Genomic DNA, 18,471 nt, shown 5'->3' on the forward strand with positions numbered 1-18,471 from the left:
TAATCTGTAATTTAAAATGACGCGGGAAAGTATGCGCGCGAAAATCATGACAGATTGGCCAGATGAGAGTTTATATTGGTCGCCGTTCAATAATCACAACCAATAGAAACGCCGACACACATATTGACGAATCACATCATTGAAAAAATTTAATCTCATAATCACGGGCTCTCTGTCGGCCATTTTGAAATTTTTCGAAAATCGAAGCATCGTTATTGGCCGAGGATGAGACGTCATAGTAATCTTTTGACGGCGTTGCGCAAATTGTAATTTTCGACTCTCACTTATCGTGGCTGCCATGTTTTTTTTCATGCGGGGTGTGTGTGTATAGAAATTATCATGATAATTTCCCCACATAAATTACTACGGGTAAGTTTATGTTTTGATTTGATTATATATTGTTTTCCATTGCGAAGTGGACCACGCATCCTCAGTGAAAGTGTATCATGTAATACTATCGCCTTGTGAAATTTCAACGTTTAGTTTATGATCGCAGGTTGTAGAATTCACTTTTAAGTACACATAACTCAAAGACTGGCACTACTACATTACTCACGAATTTCGTGATAACTCTATTATCTAATGTTTATTGTGTTACGACAGAATCATAACTATTGCAAGAGTGCATATTCTCACCCTTGCATGAATGACGTTAATTTGGCGCCATCGACCCATTTAGCACGGCGGGGCGGGTATAGATTTCCATGAAATTCTTTGTGCCCTTGCAAGTCATTACGATAAATATAACAAACAACACGTGACATAGTTGTAAATAAATAGCCTGTTGTTTCAGAAGTAAGGGGTGCACGAAGTGCGTCATTCGTTGATCGCTAGTGACAATGCGATTGTACAAACTTTATTAAACGTGACCGCTTGTACATAACTCCAAACTAGCAAAGAAAAAGGCCAAAGACATAAGCATGTATTAAGAGGAAGGCGGCAATTTGAGGATCGATACTATAACACGGCCAACGGCGATTGAATAATGGACACTCGATTTCTGAGCACGATGATTGAATTTTATGGCGAGTTATATTACTTTGGGCAGAATGCGTAAAAACAAGAGAGGAAGCCAGGCCCACGCCGGCTGGCCTGCGACATCAAAGGAACTTCACCTCATCCCGCTCCCCATCTGATATACACAGACTCTACCGGTAAGTGTTATATGATAACGATTTTAGCTAATTCAGCAAATTAAATGCTTAACATTTATTACTGACGTATGTAAGCTTTGCATCAAGAAGAACAGTTAGCCTAAACTATAATTAATACAATACACAAAAGTCCAGTGGGAACAAAACAATATTGTATAGTGATATATACTTTTGTCTACCATTGCATAGAAAATTATCGAGTTCAATCGATAATTGGTCAAGGTTGTTTAATGATTAAAAAATATTTATTTACCAAGTATTTGTGTTTATTAAATTTAGAACAAACAAACAATTAGAACATGTCTGATATTATTTGTATTTCGATACATATGTAATGCTAATGCTGTAAGGCTTAATGTTAATAAGAACAAAGAATAATACTAATTCAAATCATTATCTTTCCATTTCATCAAGATCCAAGGACAATAAAAGATAGCAATTAAATAAAATTAGTCATCTGAGTTTTGAAAGTATCAAAGTTCAAAACTTTGTTTTATAATATGCTACTGCCCATTAAGAGAAATGTATTGTTAGTTAATGCAAAGTCATTAATAAATAATTCCCTTTAAAGTTTACTGATAAAGTATGTTGAATAAACAAGATCATTAACTTATTAGATAAAACTCACAAACCCCTAATAATTTTTTACTATTTTCTTTACTGTCAAGAGGATATGCAGTGCTCAGTAATTCTGGAAAGAGGCTGTAACAGTAAAATGAAGACGTTAAACAGTTTTAAGAGCCCTTACACAAAGGTCGGTTTCTTGTGATATCACCACTCCATAATTCAGAGGCAACATATTTTGGAAATATCAATTCGGCCTTGCGTTTTGTTTAATCAATAATCAAAAGTGAAGTTTGACATTATAATGTTGCCTGTGAAGAGCACTAAGTTTTATTTTGCTGGTCCGTTTTGTTAGCATACTTCCTTTTGTTCCTTTGTTTGAATCTTAATTAAAATTTTAAATGCATACTGACAAATCATAAACACCTTTGTTTTAATGTAGGTTGTAGGTATAACATTATTATTTTGGTATTTCATGGTTGCAATTTTATAAAGTTGAGGCTACCTTTGAACCTTAGAATTGTGAAATAACTATAGTTTTGTCATTTCAGGAGTCCAGTCTTGACAACATTGTTGATCAACTGTGCACAAGACTTCAAGACATCAAGGACCAAGAGAGCACAACTCTCTTAGGAATGCCAACTTGTTCCTTAGAGCAAACTGAGGCTGTTCGTCGATACTACGCTGCATTCCCGGCTCTGAAGAAAGCGCAAGAGTCGCCATTGCAGTACTATTTGCCGCCGCCAGCTTGGTGTCGTAAGAACGACACAAAGGTCAAAATGCAGAGTGAATTGGCAATTGCGCAGGATTGGAATTGCAAAAATAAAAAGTTTTCATTGGGCAAAGAGCGGCGCAACTCATATCACGGTCAAAAGAAGAACAGCAGAAAACGTTACAATAGTTACAGCCGATCTTTCGAGAGCAAAGAGAACATGCCGGAGTGGATGACGCACGAAGGGGTTTGGGACATTGAGACACAGGACCCCGTCAAGGAGTTCATTCGGGCCATCGCCTTCGACGAGGGCTACGCCACTTGCGAGAACACCGTCACCGACGAGATCAAGGAGATCAGCCAAGCCAAGTTTCGCTCCAACGACAACATGGTGCCGGACTGGGACGACAGCCTGGACCTCGACGCCCACTGGGTCATCGCCGAAGACCCGACCCCGAGGGCGAGGAGTCCGATGGACGAGGAACTCTACGCGAAATTCGAGGCCAAGTTCGATCGCAGCATCGAGGCTCTATGGTCGAAAGATCAAAACACTCCGGACGATGAGTATCAAGATCTGCCGATCGACTTCCAAGACCTCCTGTCGTCGCCCTCCGACCGCCTCTTCGCCGAACCGTCCGCCGACAAGAGAAGCCTGCTGACCGAGAGCATCTGGTCCACGAACTTCCCGGTCGCCCGGCCGCAGAGGACCGAATCCCCCTCGAAGATAGCCGAAGGCCTGCACGATCGCCTCCGCCCGTTGAACATAAGGGAGCCGGAGTGCCCCCGCGAGTTGGAATCGTTCAGCCTCTACGAGGGCGAGGAGCTCTACGACGCTCTGTCGACGGTCGCCGAGACGATGCGCTCCTTCGCCGCGATCAACCACAGCCGCGACAACAGCGGATTCGTCGAGGTGCCCCCGCGGCCTCGCAGAGACCGTCTCGCCCCCGTCCACCGGCCCCCTCCGGCGCCCCGACCCCGGCCCCCGCCGGACATCGACCGCGAGGATCCGCTCACTTTCTCGCGCACTCACTTCCGCCCGATACGCCGCGAGCTGAAGACGGAGGCGCCCCGCTACGCCGACGGCGACACCTTCGACATCTGCGGCGACTACGACGCGGTCGAGTTCGAGCGCAGCCCGTCCGGCGGCGTCTACCTCGAGGGCTCGCGCGAGCGCTACCTCGAGTATCGCATGCCGAACGCGATCGACTACGGCCGGCTCAACCTCACCGAGGCGCAGCGCTGCCCGGACCTGGAGGACACGAGATTCAAGCTGCGGTTCCCGGTGCGGCAGACGGACGCGGCGGTGCAGACGGAGCGCGGCGACGCGTGGGCGTGCGACGAGTGCGGCGGCTCGGCCAAGAAGATGAGGCCCAGCGGGATCGAGAGCATCTGGAGCGAGGCGCGCGTGTGCGAGTGCGCCGTGGAGCCGGGCCCGAGCGGCGCGTCCGTCCCGCCGGACGAGCTGTCGCGGGACTGGGAGGAGCTGCTCTCCGACATCAGCGCCGCGCACCGGATGTACGCGGGCGACGCGGACAACGAGCCGGGCGTCGCCGAGGACAACGCGGTCGGCTCGGACCGGAAGCGACGTCACTCGGCCGCGCTGCGCTGCGGGGGAGGCGCCTCGTGCAACCACCCTCACGCCCGCTTCCTCCACTGTTGCGAACCGGCCCTGGACCGCCCTCTCACCCGGTAGGGCTTTGCCGCCTCAATGATGACTGTAGCGAACTTCCAGTCGGCCGCGCTTCTGTAAGGATCTGAAAATGTCATTTGTGTTTAGCGAGGTTTCGCTACAGTTCTTGGCCAACTTGTCGATGAACTAATATCGCTTTACGACGGTAGAGATTTTTTCTATATTTTGTTTTGTTTTAAATATACATTACGATAGGTTGGCAACCCATCATTGACAGCCGCGTTGCGATCTAATGGATTCCGTTCGGCGTGAACGCCTATACTGTGACTGTTAATTTTTACGACGCGAACTCGAAAGGCATTTAATCGGGAAATTAATGAACTAATAATGAAAAAATGAATCGTCCCAGTATATGGTCGCGCCACACCTAGTTAGGAGACGCCGCTCGGGCAGGATAACTACGTGTGATCTGCGGAAAAGGCCTTCGGAGAGACCGCAACCGTATATATCGTGTCGAGGCGGCCTCTATCGAACTTTTCGCGTTCTATGTATCAATTGCCCGCGTTGTTTTGATAAATTCGACAAATAATCCTAGAGATACGAAAGCGCTAGGATAAAGATAACGCGATGAGCTTTAGAAGCCTTTAAAATATTTCGTGAGGCGGTTAAAATAGCAATAGTCGTAGTGTAAAAATCCAATCTCACGAGGGCGAAAGTGCTACATATCTTCGATGGAGTCATTTTATTTTTAGTTCAATATTTTGTAGCGATTTATATTATAAAGGAACTCTCGCCGGAATGCTTTCGCTCCGAAACTCTACTCGGAGTGATGAAGGAGAGCATTTCGCGTCGGGCTCTCCGGGACGATTTTAATATAATTCTTACAAAACGTCGTCCATTGTTTAAATTTGTTGAAAACTGGATTTTGTTGAATTTTTTTTCTCTCGTTTTGTGCGTTCAAAATTGTTTCCGTTATCGGCATTGGGTAGTTTAGAAAGTTTAGGATAATGTTGCCAATGTTGCAATTGTTGACGGTTAAAGTCCGATGTGTCTTAAGTTAAACGCGGCGATTTTATTGATTAGCCGTTTATTTTAGGATGGCAGGCGAAGTTTGGCCCGTGTCTGCCCTATTAGTAATTAAAGTGTAGAGTTTTATACGAAGGACAATGTTCGTCGAGGTGGCGACGCCTCTAGTGTGTTCCGATCGGACGCGGCCGGTCAAATTTCCCCAAATCTCGGGTAAATGTTATATAACGCTTGTACTGCCCTCGCTGCAGTTAGTGTTGTGTAGTATTTATTAGGCCAGTGTTGCCAGTTTGGGAAAATTTGGTCGGCCGCAGTGTGTTGACCAGATGGATGGGCAAGTTCATAGGCGTAACAGTTTATTATAGTTTATGTAATGCATAAGAAGTGTATGTTATATTTTATATCTTCGTTTTTGTTTGGGGAGTCGCGACCGCTGTGTCACTGTGGGTGACATTTTATACAGAGACCAATCTTGGGGTGATTGGGCCGATAAGCTTGCCGCTCTGTATAAATACTCCTATATATATATTTATCATTAAAAGAGCCTTCCTTAACGTTATCATCAAATTGCAAATTCTTACTATTGTGTCGTGTTTATATATTGTAATTATTTATTCATTTATTTTCTGTAATGTGATTTACTTCTGTTTGTATTAACTGAAAAAGAAAAAATAACAAAAAAATATATTTGCAAATTATTGCATCGGAATGGCTACTGTATATACATGTATTATGTATATTTAAATAATTGTGAAAATAATGTATTATAGAGGATTTCAATTGTTTATAAATGTTATATTGTTTAACTGTCGGTTCTGTGTTTACAGTGACAATGTACTCCACCTTCGATCATTGGCCCCGTGGCCCCCATTGACACTTTAAACACGGAATGTTATTTTACTTTCAACTATGACTAAAGCTATATTAGAACGGTTGGATATTTTAAACCATACAACTAATTATCATTTCGATTCATTTAATCTTATGTTCATCAGTTTGTCATAGATTCATACTATTGTACTTACTCCATTAAATATATTCGCTAAAACGAACCTCGGAAAAAGTTGAAAATCTAAAAAAAATAATTGTTAGTCAAGTTTGCATATAATATATTTGATTAGCTTTGATCTAATGTAATGTGCTAAACTTGATAGTTTAAACATCTAAGTGTCGTTTCATAGTTTGCCTGTGAAACGACAGAGTTGGCAACGGTGCTCTTTGGGGGACTCATAACCACCGGTGCTAACTCTAATATTAGCTTTTTGCAGGTCACAGACTAAGTTATTTTAACTTGGCAGAATCTTCATACCGTATAAAGTATGAAATATAACACATGGCCTAACTCAGTCTGTGGCCTGCAAGAGCTCAATCATTGAAATGAATGGCCTTATAAGCTAGTATCAATGATATGTACTGTTAGATTACTTAATCAATCGTAGCGGAAGGTATTGGTTCGAGTGATTTGATGGTAAACCCGTCGTCCCCAAATAAACCACCTAATATCGAGTGGTGTTCGAGCTTTGTCGATATGTATTGGTAATGGCAATTTCACGATCGGCGAATAATTAACATTGAGTAGAGAGCAATCTAATTTCGGACACGTCGCTATTCAGCACACGTAAAATAAAAAATACAAAAAAAGTTTGCATGTAGTTAAACATTTTGTCTTGCAATGCTCTCGGCTCGAGAACAAGTCGGCTTGTAACCGATTGCTGTCTCGCCTTGGTTACATGCATATTTGTTGCATATCAATATATTAATTTCTTTCCTTTCTAAATATCAATTAAATAATTATAAAACACTGTACTAGTGGTGGCGTTTTTAGTAATTTTCAGTATTGCCAGTAAAATAATACCACCGATAAAGAATTGCTAATTAAAATTGACTATGAGATTATAGACTAAGCAAGACCTTATCTTAACTCGATTTCTGAAGCCGTTACTAGTGGTCACTACTGTTACAGTGTAACTCAAAAAATGTATTTTTATACCGGAGTATGAGCATTGGGGATTTCACGTTTTATTATTTGGTGCCAAATATTAAATTCAGGGTTTTCAAACATTTTTAACAAATACTCCACTTCGATTTACCTTCTCAATAAAATTTGTACACAAATATGCACGTTACTTGATTGGCACCAATCATTATTGTTTAATTCATGTAGTCTCATACGTTTAGTGTAGATCGATTATTATAAAAATATTTCTAGACGATATTTAACATGCTTAGAAGTGGTTATCCCTGAAAATAGTTACCATTTTCGTTATTTTAGGTTGTGCTCACTACTCTGGTCTTGCCATCAATGGGAAGAAAATAAAAATTAAACTAATCTGTTGTTGTTTTCTTTTTTCCTTTTAATGTTTTTACTAAGAGTTCCGCTATAATAATTTATTACGTAGTTTGTATAGAGCCTATACTAATAGGACTAATAGATTCTCGCTCGAATTGTACTGGTTTTTGTATTAGACTAGTATTGCGAGCCTACTTGTTAGCAAGCATGCGGCCAACTACTTGACGACGGCTATACCTATAGTGTTTTAACAAATAAATGAGAATATATTTTTTATTTATCTTGCTCTTTTTGAAAACGAATTAATAGGAAAGTAGTGGGCGAAGTCGCCACTCGGTTAGACCACACTTGACAGCAGTCGACAATTTCGTCCTTTTCTCGCGCCTGTGTTAGAGCAAGACCGCGCGATACAAAAACCTTAGTTTACACTTTCATCCATTGAAATGCACGCGGTGCCTCGACGGGAGCGAGCCGGTTTGTTGATTTGAAATAACAGTGAAGCTACTATTTCGTCAAACAAATAAACTAAAATCTAGTTTTGGACGTAGAACTTTGTGAATTGCGGACGCATTGTGAAGTTTTACAACTGTTTCGTGTGGACTGTACCCGGAGAAAAGGTGAGCGAAATTATTCTCACTATTATTACTCCGAAAAAAAAAATATTAAGCTGGTCAATCTATACTTTGAATTCACAGAATTATTATCGTGTACTACTCGAATGAGACAGGTTAAAGCACTTGTACTGATAAATGAACTTTACTGACGAAGATGGTAGATTAGGTTAGGATAAGTTATTCAAGTTGTTTAAAGTAACGCCCTAACTTAGAAGCTTTGCCAAAATATCATCTTGATTCCAGATGTTGAATCATTTCACTAATTCCTTCGAATGTGAAATGCTTGATTATACAAGGAACACATAAGCAAAGTATAGTATTTAAAAACTTGAGTAGGTAATTGACCTAACTGCAATTATTGTAAGAATCAGCTTTATTAAAGTTTTGATACATTAAGTATTATAGTTATTATGATCTCAGTTTTAATTATCTTCAAAAATGTAGACATTAAAAAACTCGGTAAAACGTATTGTATGTACCTATGTAAAATGTAATGTCAATTCTTATTTATTTATTCGCCCTTAAACTAATGGGAATAACGCGGGAAAGATACTAATTGATGAGTTTGTTGTCAATTAGATTTGGCACCTCTACTCCCTAAACGGGGATTTAAATAACTATTAGCAAAATTTCCAGTGTTTTTTTCAAAGTTGCAAAAATTTGTGGGTGGGCAATAATTTTATATTTATTTTCCAAATTTAAATATAACCTCGATTGAGCTACCTACCTACTCCTTTTTCAAATTTGGATCTGCTAAAAACCGAAATCGCGGTAAAACATAATAATTCACATATTTATAACTTTTTATTTAGATTTAGTAGCTCATGATATATTTTCACATTTTTTCATCAAGTACTTAGTATGTAGAATTTGAATATTGCACATTAAAATTCTGTTATTAATAAAGTGTTAGACTTTCTATTATATTTATTAGACGTTTTATTATATATCAACGATTAATTTATTATATATTTTAATACGACATGAGGATAACGAAAAAGAAGCTCGCCTTCACTAAACAAATATTATTGCTTTAAATAAAGCTCAATCAACCTCCTATTAAACTTAAATTTATATATATATATATATATAGTAAATCCTACATACCTAATAACGCATATTTGCGATATTTATATAAAGGCAATGAGAACAGCATGTTCTAGGTGTAAGCTAGCTTATTAGTGATCTTTGATGCTGGAGATAGCCTTAGATTATTTCCCACAAGTAATAAATAGTACCATAATTATAACCAGGCATTGTCCAGGCCTGACCATAAAGCCAGGCTGTGGTGTGGTTTTAGATAGAAATCAGGCATTTTTATACGACTTCCATTTCGATTATAATATAATAAATAAATAAAATAGTGTGTGTCTAGATGAAACTACATAATTATGTGAATAAATTATTAAGTATAATGATGCGCCGCAAAATTTCTTATAGGAGTTATCGAATAAATTTTTTAGCACTATCTGTACAAAGCATTAAATTTGGCTATTTGTTATATTACACCTACTTTTTTTAGTAAATTGTTGGTTATGGAAATTGATGTTGTAACATTATAATATGGATATATTATCCATATTTTTAAATTGTGTTGAAATAAGAAACACGATTCTAGTGTTGCCAATATTATAATTTTATAACTCGATAATAAAATGGTAACCCCATTCGCCTGTTACGTTTATTTCCGCATAACATTTACATATTAGAACTGATCGCGATAATGCAATCTTTTGATTTTTATATTGCGTCTTTTAATAAGTACCTTGACCACTTTTTCCAGATAATCATTAATTTGTCCTTAATTATTATAAAGTCTTAATTATTTATATGTGTATTTTACAACTATTTTTTTAATTTTTTTACTTCAACTGATGTTTCGTAGGTCTTAACTACGTCATGCGTATTCTCTTTCCCGCTCTAATTTCCTGAATAATAATGTCAATTTTTTATCGAATTGACTTTGTGTTTGACAATTAACATGACCTGCAACATATTTTAATTATGTTCAACATTTAGAAGCCAAAAGACTAGGCAAACAAAGGTATTGTTTACTTTTAAAATAGCATATTTACCTCACACGTTACAGTATTATGCCATATGGTTATATGTAATTTACAATAAAATAACAAATAGATATGTTGCTTTTACTTTGATATATATTTGAAAAATGTTTAACGAAATGCACTATTATTATAATATATCAAATAATAAACCGTTAATCCATTTGTAATTAATTACGTAATAAATAGATATATATATATACATAGTTGTTATTAGAACAATTTATTTGTAGTGAAATCGCTCTAGATATTAAGACAAACGGAACGTAATCCTGATTATTATCTGTTACATCATTATTATATCAATACCTATATCAGTTTTACGTCAAAATAAGAAAAAAGTATTGTTCCGAACAAAGAAATTATCGAACGGATATTGGAAACATTACCATATAAAAATCACGCGAAATGTTAGTAATGAAATTTTTTAAAATAATTATTTATTTGCAACCATTTATTATTTATAACGGGCAATGAAAACTCAAGGGAATTCTCTGTTTTACTCATTGGAAACATATTGCTTAACACTAAAAGTGCGTATATAACAAAATTAAATGAAAACAAACAATTGAATAAAAGTGACAATATGTACTATAATAAAATTAACCTACTTAATCGAATCTCACAATAGAAATGTTAAGTGTGCAATATATAGTTCAAAGTTCTCCAATGCTAATGATTATATTTGCTAAATTGCCACAGAAGCAAAATAATCTTTTGATGGTTTTATGTTACTGTAACTGTTTAGGTTCGACATTATATTGTGAAACCTTTTGTTATTTTCGATTATGTTATCGAAATCAACCAATAAAGCAACATGCAAAGTTACGTCATTTAATTAAAATTAAAATCATAGTTGTGAATGTAAACTGTAAGACAAAACGATGGCGTCATTCTTTTGATTATTTTTAAAAAAATTGTTTGGATAATGACAGCTGTCATAACGATTCCGCGTTCTACGTTGCGTGTAAATGATCACCAGTATTTTTAATCGAGGTGCCGCTTCTAGCTTTCATAGAGCAGCTATGAACAAAATATAATTTCATGGTCAACAATAAAAGCACGAATGAAGACAACAAAGGCAAGTGATAGGAACCACGATAACTCAATGAATATCGGATCCAACATTGTTCTAGCATAGGGTGACCACATCTTTACGACCAAAGGTTATATTTAGGACTTGACGTTTAGTGACATCTTGTCATTATAATGTGACCAAATCAAGTTGTCACTTAACTGAACTTAACAAATGTACTCGACCGACTCATTTAATAAAAAGCAATAGGGGTTAAAAGCATCAAGCATCAATATTTGTTAAATGAGTTTACGACATCGCAAAAACGGGCATGTCTGTGACTTAGGTGTCTCATTCACTCGTCACACAGATAGGTCACCTTTCAGCGCGAATAGCCAGACGAACTCTTAATCTTTGCAAGGTTTTATGCTTAAAGTACGTTGTTAGCGGTAGTTGATTTAGTTCTTAGGGTAGGAAATTAAACACTTCAATGATGACTTAATTCACTATAATTTACTTCACTGATTTTACGTGAACTGTATAACTTCAAACTTGTACGAAGAAAAGGCCCGTGCGCATGTGTCACAACCTCTTTTATAATCACAACTCCCTCCTCCGACTCGACCATCCCACTTCGGGAAGATGGTCAAGTCAATTCGTAACAACTCGTAAACAACCGAACGAGTCAAATGAATACCTATTGCACATGCGCACTTGTAGCAAGATTCTTAAGAATATGTTTCATAAAAATGTTTAGAATTTAATTAAATTAATATTAGAAGCTAACAATAGTCAAATTGTATTTAAATGTTTTTGATAAGATACAGTAAATTATTAGTAAATTACAGATAATACTTTTGTATTTAAAGTTAATAATAGTGTATATTTTCTGTTTTTTAGTGTTACGTGATGTTATCTGGGTTCTTTGTAAAATTGGCTAGCTTCGGCATGGTGATCATTTATGGTGCAGTGTAAAGTATAACTCATAATTTCCCGGTCCTATATGTCATAAAACCTCTGTGTTCAGCCCTGTCGCATTATCTCAAGGCTCTATTTTATTATATGTAGAACAAGTACCAACCCTAGCATAGAACGCTCAAGAGTCGGCATATTTCGAGATAAACGAGCGGATGAGTCACGATCGATTGTGAGATACGGCTTTGTCAAACGCAAACCACCCGCACCATAAAGATTACCATTAACGGTCTAGCGTATATGGAATTTATACCTTCACACAACGCTCATGACGTCAGAGACCGCGTTGCCGTCGGGTATATTTTCAAATCCAGTAAACAAAAATCATTTCAATAAAGCGTACCTTTACCTAGCATTTGTGACGTCACTGGCGCGTGTTGATATCGGGTATACATTCAGATTTAGTATACGCCCCGGTAAGCATTTTAAAACATACCCGACCGCAACGAAGCAATAAGAACTAAACGAAAACATAACTTAGGACAGAATGTTAAAATGAATGTCCATAATGCGCGCTAAATTCTTTTTTTAATTTTATGATTATTTTTATAGTAATTAATACACATTTATTTCCAGTTTTGTTCTCGTATAATTTACCTCAATTCCTAGCCTATAAAATAAATGTCCCTTTATCTAATACGTACCCCAAACGAATGTTGCGGTCGGGTATATTTTGAAATCCTTAACATGACGGTAAATATTTTTAAACTATACCCAAAACGAATGTTGCAGTCGGGTATATTTTAAAATCTTCAACACGGCCTTACATATTTTTATGGTATACTCGAACTCAACACTATAGAGCGTTGTGTGAAGGTATAAATTCCATATACGCAACGGTCTAACTACCAGCTGTAAAAGCGTGCATATTATATTTGAAAAGATTCGCGCGCATTTTCGTAGTCGCCATCTTAACTGTTTACAAACTTTCAACTTTGCGATATTATCATAACAAAGATTTTACCTGTAAACTCCAGCTTTACTAATATTCTCGACAAGCAGGTACCCGTGTCCTTTCGGTAAATAAATACGAACAAAATATTTTTAAATACGATATACTAGACTTTTAAGTGTCACTTCTGTTTAGTACTAAAGCACCTACAATACCTATGTACGTATATGTATGCCATGTGTATAAAATAAACCCACAATTCACCCAGGTGTATGTAATCAAAGTTTTGAAAGCGATCCTTTCTCACGAGGCGGTTTGCTCCGATCCTGTCCCGATAACATAATATTTATCACCCATCACCTCACCTATCGCAAGCTAGACCACCGCGTTATAACTTTATCTACAAGATATTTACTATTATTCATTTGTTCTCACAAAAAAACAGATTTATATCCCCTCCAGGTTACCTTGCTGAACATACGAAGGATTACGGAATTTCACTCACCCTTGGGATTCTGATTCATTTAGTGCAAAAAATATAATATTGTTACGAAGACGGGTCGACTACAATGTTTCTAGGTTTTTCCACTACTTAGAGAACTTTTCAGCAGGCTGTAAATATGATTTCTGACCGTTTCAGGACAGGGTCAATCACATATTAGAAAATTGTAATTTCCATAATGTTACCCTAGTTTTCAGGAAGCTGAAACCTTTTTTCAGTCAGTTTCAGAACATGTGTAGTCGATTGGTGCAGTTTTCAGGAGACCGGTTTTCAGGCGTTTTCAGGCCTAGGTATACCCCTTTGATGAAGGAATATTCTAGACCGAACTTTCTAGGTGTGAGACAAGGACGAAATGATACGAGAGAGAGAGAGAGAAGATCAGAACTTTCTCGAAACTAGACTGAGCACTCTAGAACGCCGTACGACAAGGACGGAGCAACGTGCGAAAGAGACAAAGAGTGCGGACGTTCTAGAAATGTGCAATCGCTACTCAGTAGCAAGCCCGCCTAGAAAGTTCTCGAATATTGTTTAGAATTATTCCCAGGGATATATAAGCGAGCCGAAACGCGACTAGTCGCCTTTAGTTTTAAATGCGATAACAGGAGAGAAACACCGAAACGATAAAGTGCGAATAAAGTGAATACAAGTGATAAAGTACTGTGTGAAGTGTGCATAAGCGAAGTATTTAGTGACTGTGTTTTTGTGTGTTATTAGTGAATCTCTGCAATTAATTTGTGCCCATAAATTCCTCATTGATTTATCAAGAAATAAACCTTTGAAGAAATCTACGGCATTTTCTATCCGATCCCCTAGCTCGTAACAATATGTTGGCGAAGCGTAATCAAATTAACTTCCAGTCAGGTATGCTAATAACATAGAGTCTTCAATAGCGCTGACGTTCAGTAATATATTGTGCGTGGGTGTTTGTTAAAATGTAGGCAATTTTTTAAATTTTATAGTGTCGTAAAGTAGTGATATGATTGAGTGAGAACCGGAGATTATTGAAAAACAAGCTTTTCCAAGGTTGTAACAAACACGCCTGCAGTATATTTAACGTCACCAGACGTCCCGTTTTGAACGGGACTGTCCCTTTTTCCAATTACGAGTCCCGGTGTCCCCGAAATAAACTGTGGGACGCAAAAGTGTTCATTTGAGCAGCAGAGTATAAAAAAAATCGTGCCAAGAGTTTCATTCATATTTGAAATCGTCACCAAATATATTAAGACAAATTCGTTCTTCTGATAAATATGAATACAACTAAATATTTTGGATAGGTACGTATATTTTGTGATAAATTTTAAGCCAACAGTCTTTTTCTAAATATTAAAGCTTTAAAAAGTGTTTTTTTTTATTGACTATTTATTATATGTCCCGATTTGAGTCAAAGAATAAATGTAAGTACAAGTAAATAAATCGAGGCAATAATTATTAAGCTACTTACTTTGCCCCATTGCCAGACGATATTAATATTGCCTTGTATCTGGCAATATTAAAAACTAGATATAAGGTGGCTGGAACTACCTAGGAACAGCCATAAAGGTCTTGAAGTCCGCCAAATTAGGTTCTTTCAAAGACTAAAGACTAATAAATACAGGAAAAATGATTATCAGTTCAGTTTTTAAATGTTATTCTAGTCTATCAATTCAAAAAATATTTAAAAATAAAATAGGGTGGAAACAGTTAGAGGATGCCTTCTCCTGGACAGGGGCGTAGCTTAATAAAATTGTATATTATATGTAATAAATACCCTTGAAATCCTATCTCATAACTCCTCTGGTCTCTGCAGTCAGGCTATGGAATTCACTTCCCGTCCCTATTAGCTTAGCTCCTTCTCTATCTTCCTTTAAATTTCTTCTGTAAACATTACCTGTCCACATCGTATCCCTTTTCTTACTAACTTCTAACTTATGTGAGATTGATCTTGAATTGTATTATAGTGATTCATGTGCACTTTTCACTTTTTTCTTTTGACTTTTTGTTTTTCCCTATCATCCAGTATCAGTTTAGTTAATTTATTTGTTCCTGTTTAGTTTCTTCTTTATAACTATATGTAATATGTATTTTTGCACTTCTTTCTTCTTTACTCACAGTGGTTGCCTTTTGATTTATTTATGTTCAATTTTTTTATATTGTAATGTAAGGAAATGTTCATAAATAAATAAATAAGAAGTGGACAAATTAAGGCTTATTATTACATATAAGTACATAAGGTCGTAGGAATTGTCTAGCCAATCCTCATTAGCCCTTGGCAACGCAATAACGGACATAATTATTTCAAAAATAAATTTACAAGTCTACCAAAATCCGAGAGACAGATCGGTGAAAGTGTGATTTAGATAGGAAGAAATTAATTTAAAATGTTTGTAATAATTATGTTCTGCAAGCTAACTTCCTGCAAGCTTGCAAATTGCAATGCTAATAGCAGGTTAGGAACGCGTTTGCAAGTAAACTTACGGCTACAAGTCGGGCTTAAAGCTCTATGCTTATAATTTACATTATACGGTTTAATTTTTTTCTACTTTCCTAAAAATAATGTAGTGTTGGCCTAGTTGCTTGATCGTGCGACTCTCATACCTGAAATGGTAGGTTCGATCCCGGGCTGTGCACCAATTCTTATTCAAATATATGTGTATAATTAACATCGCTTAGATCATAAAGTCGACGGCGTGTATCAGGCACAGGAGGCTGATCACCTACTAATCTATTACTATGACAAAAGATCATGAAACAGATAAAGAAATCTGAGGCCCAGACCTAAAAAGGTCATAGCGCCACTAATATATTTATTTACTTTTCCTAGACACAATAAATGGAACATCGTTTTGGATTACCTTAGTGTTATTGAGACTCAGCGGTATACAAATAAATGAAAACAGCCTGTATTCGAATACTACATAATCAGGATTACATTAAGTCCATGTCATCTTTAACATTAGTACACGACCTACGACGGAGTGAAGGCTTCCAAATCCTTCCATTTGCACTGATCCTCGACATCATTTTCCGAACCCCTTTATTCCAGCTTCACAGGTTTCCGGTAGACATTCTATCTTTTTCATTAAAAAGAGAAGGCAATAATTATTAGTCGTGAGTGGTTCTTATCAAAACAAATTCACGGAGTTATCATCGAAGCCTCCAGTCCACGACGCAATTGTATACAGATGAGATAACAATAAATATGTATTAAACTAAATTTTGTATATGACTAAATGTATTTCAATTATAAACCTTCACTTTTTTATTTATTTTTTTTGTTACTTATTGAGAAAGATTAGCAACTTATTACATATAAACTTCTAATTACGCCATTAAACTAAAAATCTTTACATATAATTGAGTACTTAATAATTTATAGGATTTTTAACACTAAAATTATTATTTCATAGATATCAAAGAAAGGAATAAACTAACTAAAAATTAGTTGTGAAACGTTTAGTGTAGTATAACTTATAAAAACTTAAGACCTGAGTGCCGGCGAACAGGGTATCAACAGTTAACTTGTTAAACTTACCTCCTATACATAGTACAATAGTTTACAACCACTTGTGCAGGCAGATTTGTGGCCGAGAGATGCAGCAGGGGGGGAGTTGACACTCCCATTCCTAAAAAGGGACTATATTTACCTACTTATACAAAGACCGGTGAGTTTTTATACACATGGAATTTAGTAGAAGGTTCTGGCTTTGATTAATTATTAGAAACATATCGGCTACAAATCACGAATTGGTTCGACGTATCAATAAATTTGTTTTAAAAAATTTCAATTAGAAAGACGTTTCAATATCAATACAGCCAAAAAGTTTCGGATATATTGTGATATATGAGAAACCGGTGGCAAGTCGAGGTCGTTTGTTCACCTCGAAAAGGCGTGGTCATCTATTTGACTGTGTGAACGAGAGCAGACAATATCGATCTTAACGGTTCGCAGATGTAATGCGTTATTAGAGAAACTCGCCAAAGCTGTGCACCGATGCCGTTCTTGCAATCCGTACAAATTGAAAGCTTTTATTAGATTGCTTATAGTGTTCCTTATCCAAATCTTCAATGCCAATGTAAATACAAAAATAATATATTTGTTTCTCGTACACAACATGAACCGTTTCAATTCATACTATTCATGGGCTTAATCTAGAATAGGTTAATAGAACGAAGATATGATAGGTTTAATTAATAGATTATCAAAAATATAAGGAACTGCTTTGCCATGCACTTTTTAATAAAAAAAAATCCACACATTTTTTTATATTATAATACGTAAAAACATAAAATGTTACTTCTGAAATATTAATTACTGATCGGATCGAAGGCTTTATATTATGGGAGGCTTACGGAGGCTCGCCTACTGTTAAGTGTTACCGCAACTCGTGGATACTCAAGTTGCCAGAAGGCTCGCAAGTGCGTTGCCTGCCTTTCAGGAATTGGTACGCTCCTTGCTTGACCGACGTCGAGGTGATTCGGATGGTATTGGATGCTCCAGCTCTTTTCAAATAATTATGTTTTCTGTTTTGCTATTAAAAGTAAATAGCATATATGGGCGGTATGACTAAACATAACAAAAAGACCATACCAAAATGCCTGGTTATGCTTAGTCAGAGGAACGAACCTTTACAAAGTATTTTGTTAAAGTTAATTTGATCTAATACATAAGGACGCAAGTATTTGAAGGGTTTTCATCATCATTCATTTGTTTTGAGCCTGGTTACCTAATTGGTTTTGTTTTTGTTGCATTATTATAATATGTTCAAAATATATAATCTAAAATGTATTAAAAAGTATTAAGTAATAATATTCTTTATTCGTGTTGAATTTACTGTAAACAGTGTTAAGTGGTACGGAGTTTACTATAATTTTATAAACTGATATGCGAGTAACTCTATTTGAAACTAAACGGAAACACAAATATCGTTCTAGTGTTTAGTGAATTTAATGATCGAAATTAAAATGAATTAGATATAACACTTTTTTAGATTGGTTTAGATGGAAGGCATTTGCTTTTGCGATCAAGCGAACTGAGGAATCGATTCCTATCCAAAG

At 36.8% G+C, this 18,471-nt stretch overlaps 2 protein-coding genes across 4 annotated transcripts in view; both read left to right on the top strand.

The window, feature by feature from the left end:
- Window positions 1–221: 221 nt before the first annotated feature.
- On the top strand, window positions 222–4,754 carry LOC123706577. Of its 3 annotated transcripts, none has more exons than XM_045655859.1 (4): window positions 222–369; window positions 794–1,154; window positions 1,823–1,908; window positions 2,270–4,754. In XM_045655859.1, exons 3-4 carry the CDS (start codon window positions 1,828–1,830, stop codon window positions 4,121–4,123), a joined length of 1,935 nt encoding a protein of 644 aa, XP_045511815.1. In that variant the 5' UTR covers window positions 222–369; window positions 794–1,154; window positions 1,823–1,827; the 3' UTR covers window positions 4,124–4,754. The 3 variants fall into 3 exon arrangements, with proteins under 3 accessions (XP_045511815.1, XP_045511818.1, XP_045511817.1); XM_045655861.1 differs by having other exon boundaries at window positions 236–369; window positions 797–1,154; XM_045655862.1 differs by lacking the exon at window positions 1,823–1,908.
- A 3,071-nt stretch (window positions 4,755–7,825) lies between these two features.
- LOC123720653 (leucine zipper putative tumor suppressor 2 homolog) overlaps window positions 7,826–18,471 on the top strand; it is an 89,390-nt gene continuing 78,744 nt past the window's right edge. The window contains exon 1 of the mRNA XM_045677353.1: window positions 7,826–7,993. The gene's annotated coding sequence lies outside the window, so the exon portion shown is untranslated. The remainder of the gene's footprint in view (window positions 7,994–18,471) is intronic.

The sequence above is a fragment of the Pieris brassicae genome, chromosome 2 (assembly GCF_905147105.1).
Source record: "Pieris brassicae chromosome 2, ilPieBrab1.1, whole genome shotgun sequence".
NCBI classification, from domain to species: Eukaryota; Metazoa; Arthropoda; class Insecta; order Lepidoptera; family Pieridae; genus Pieris; species Pieris brassicae.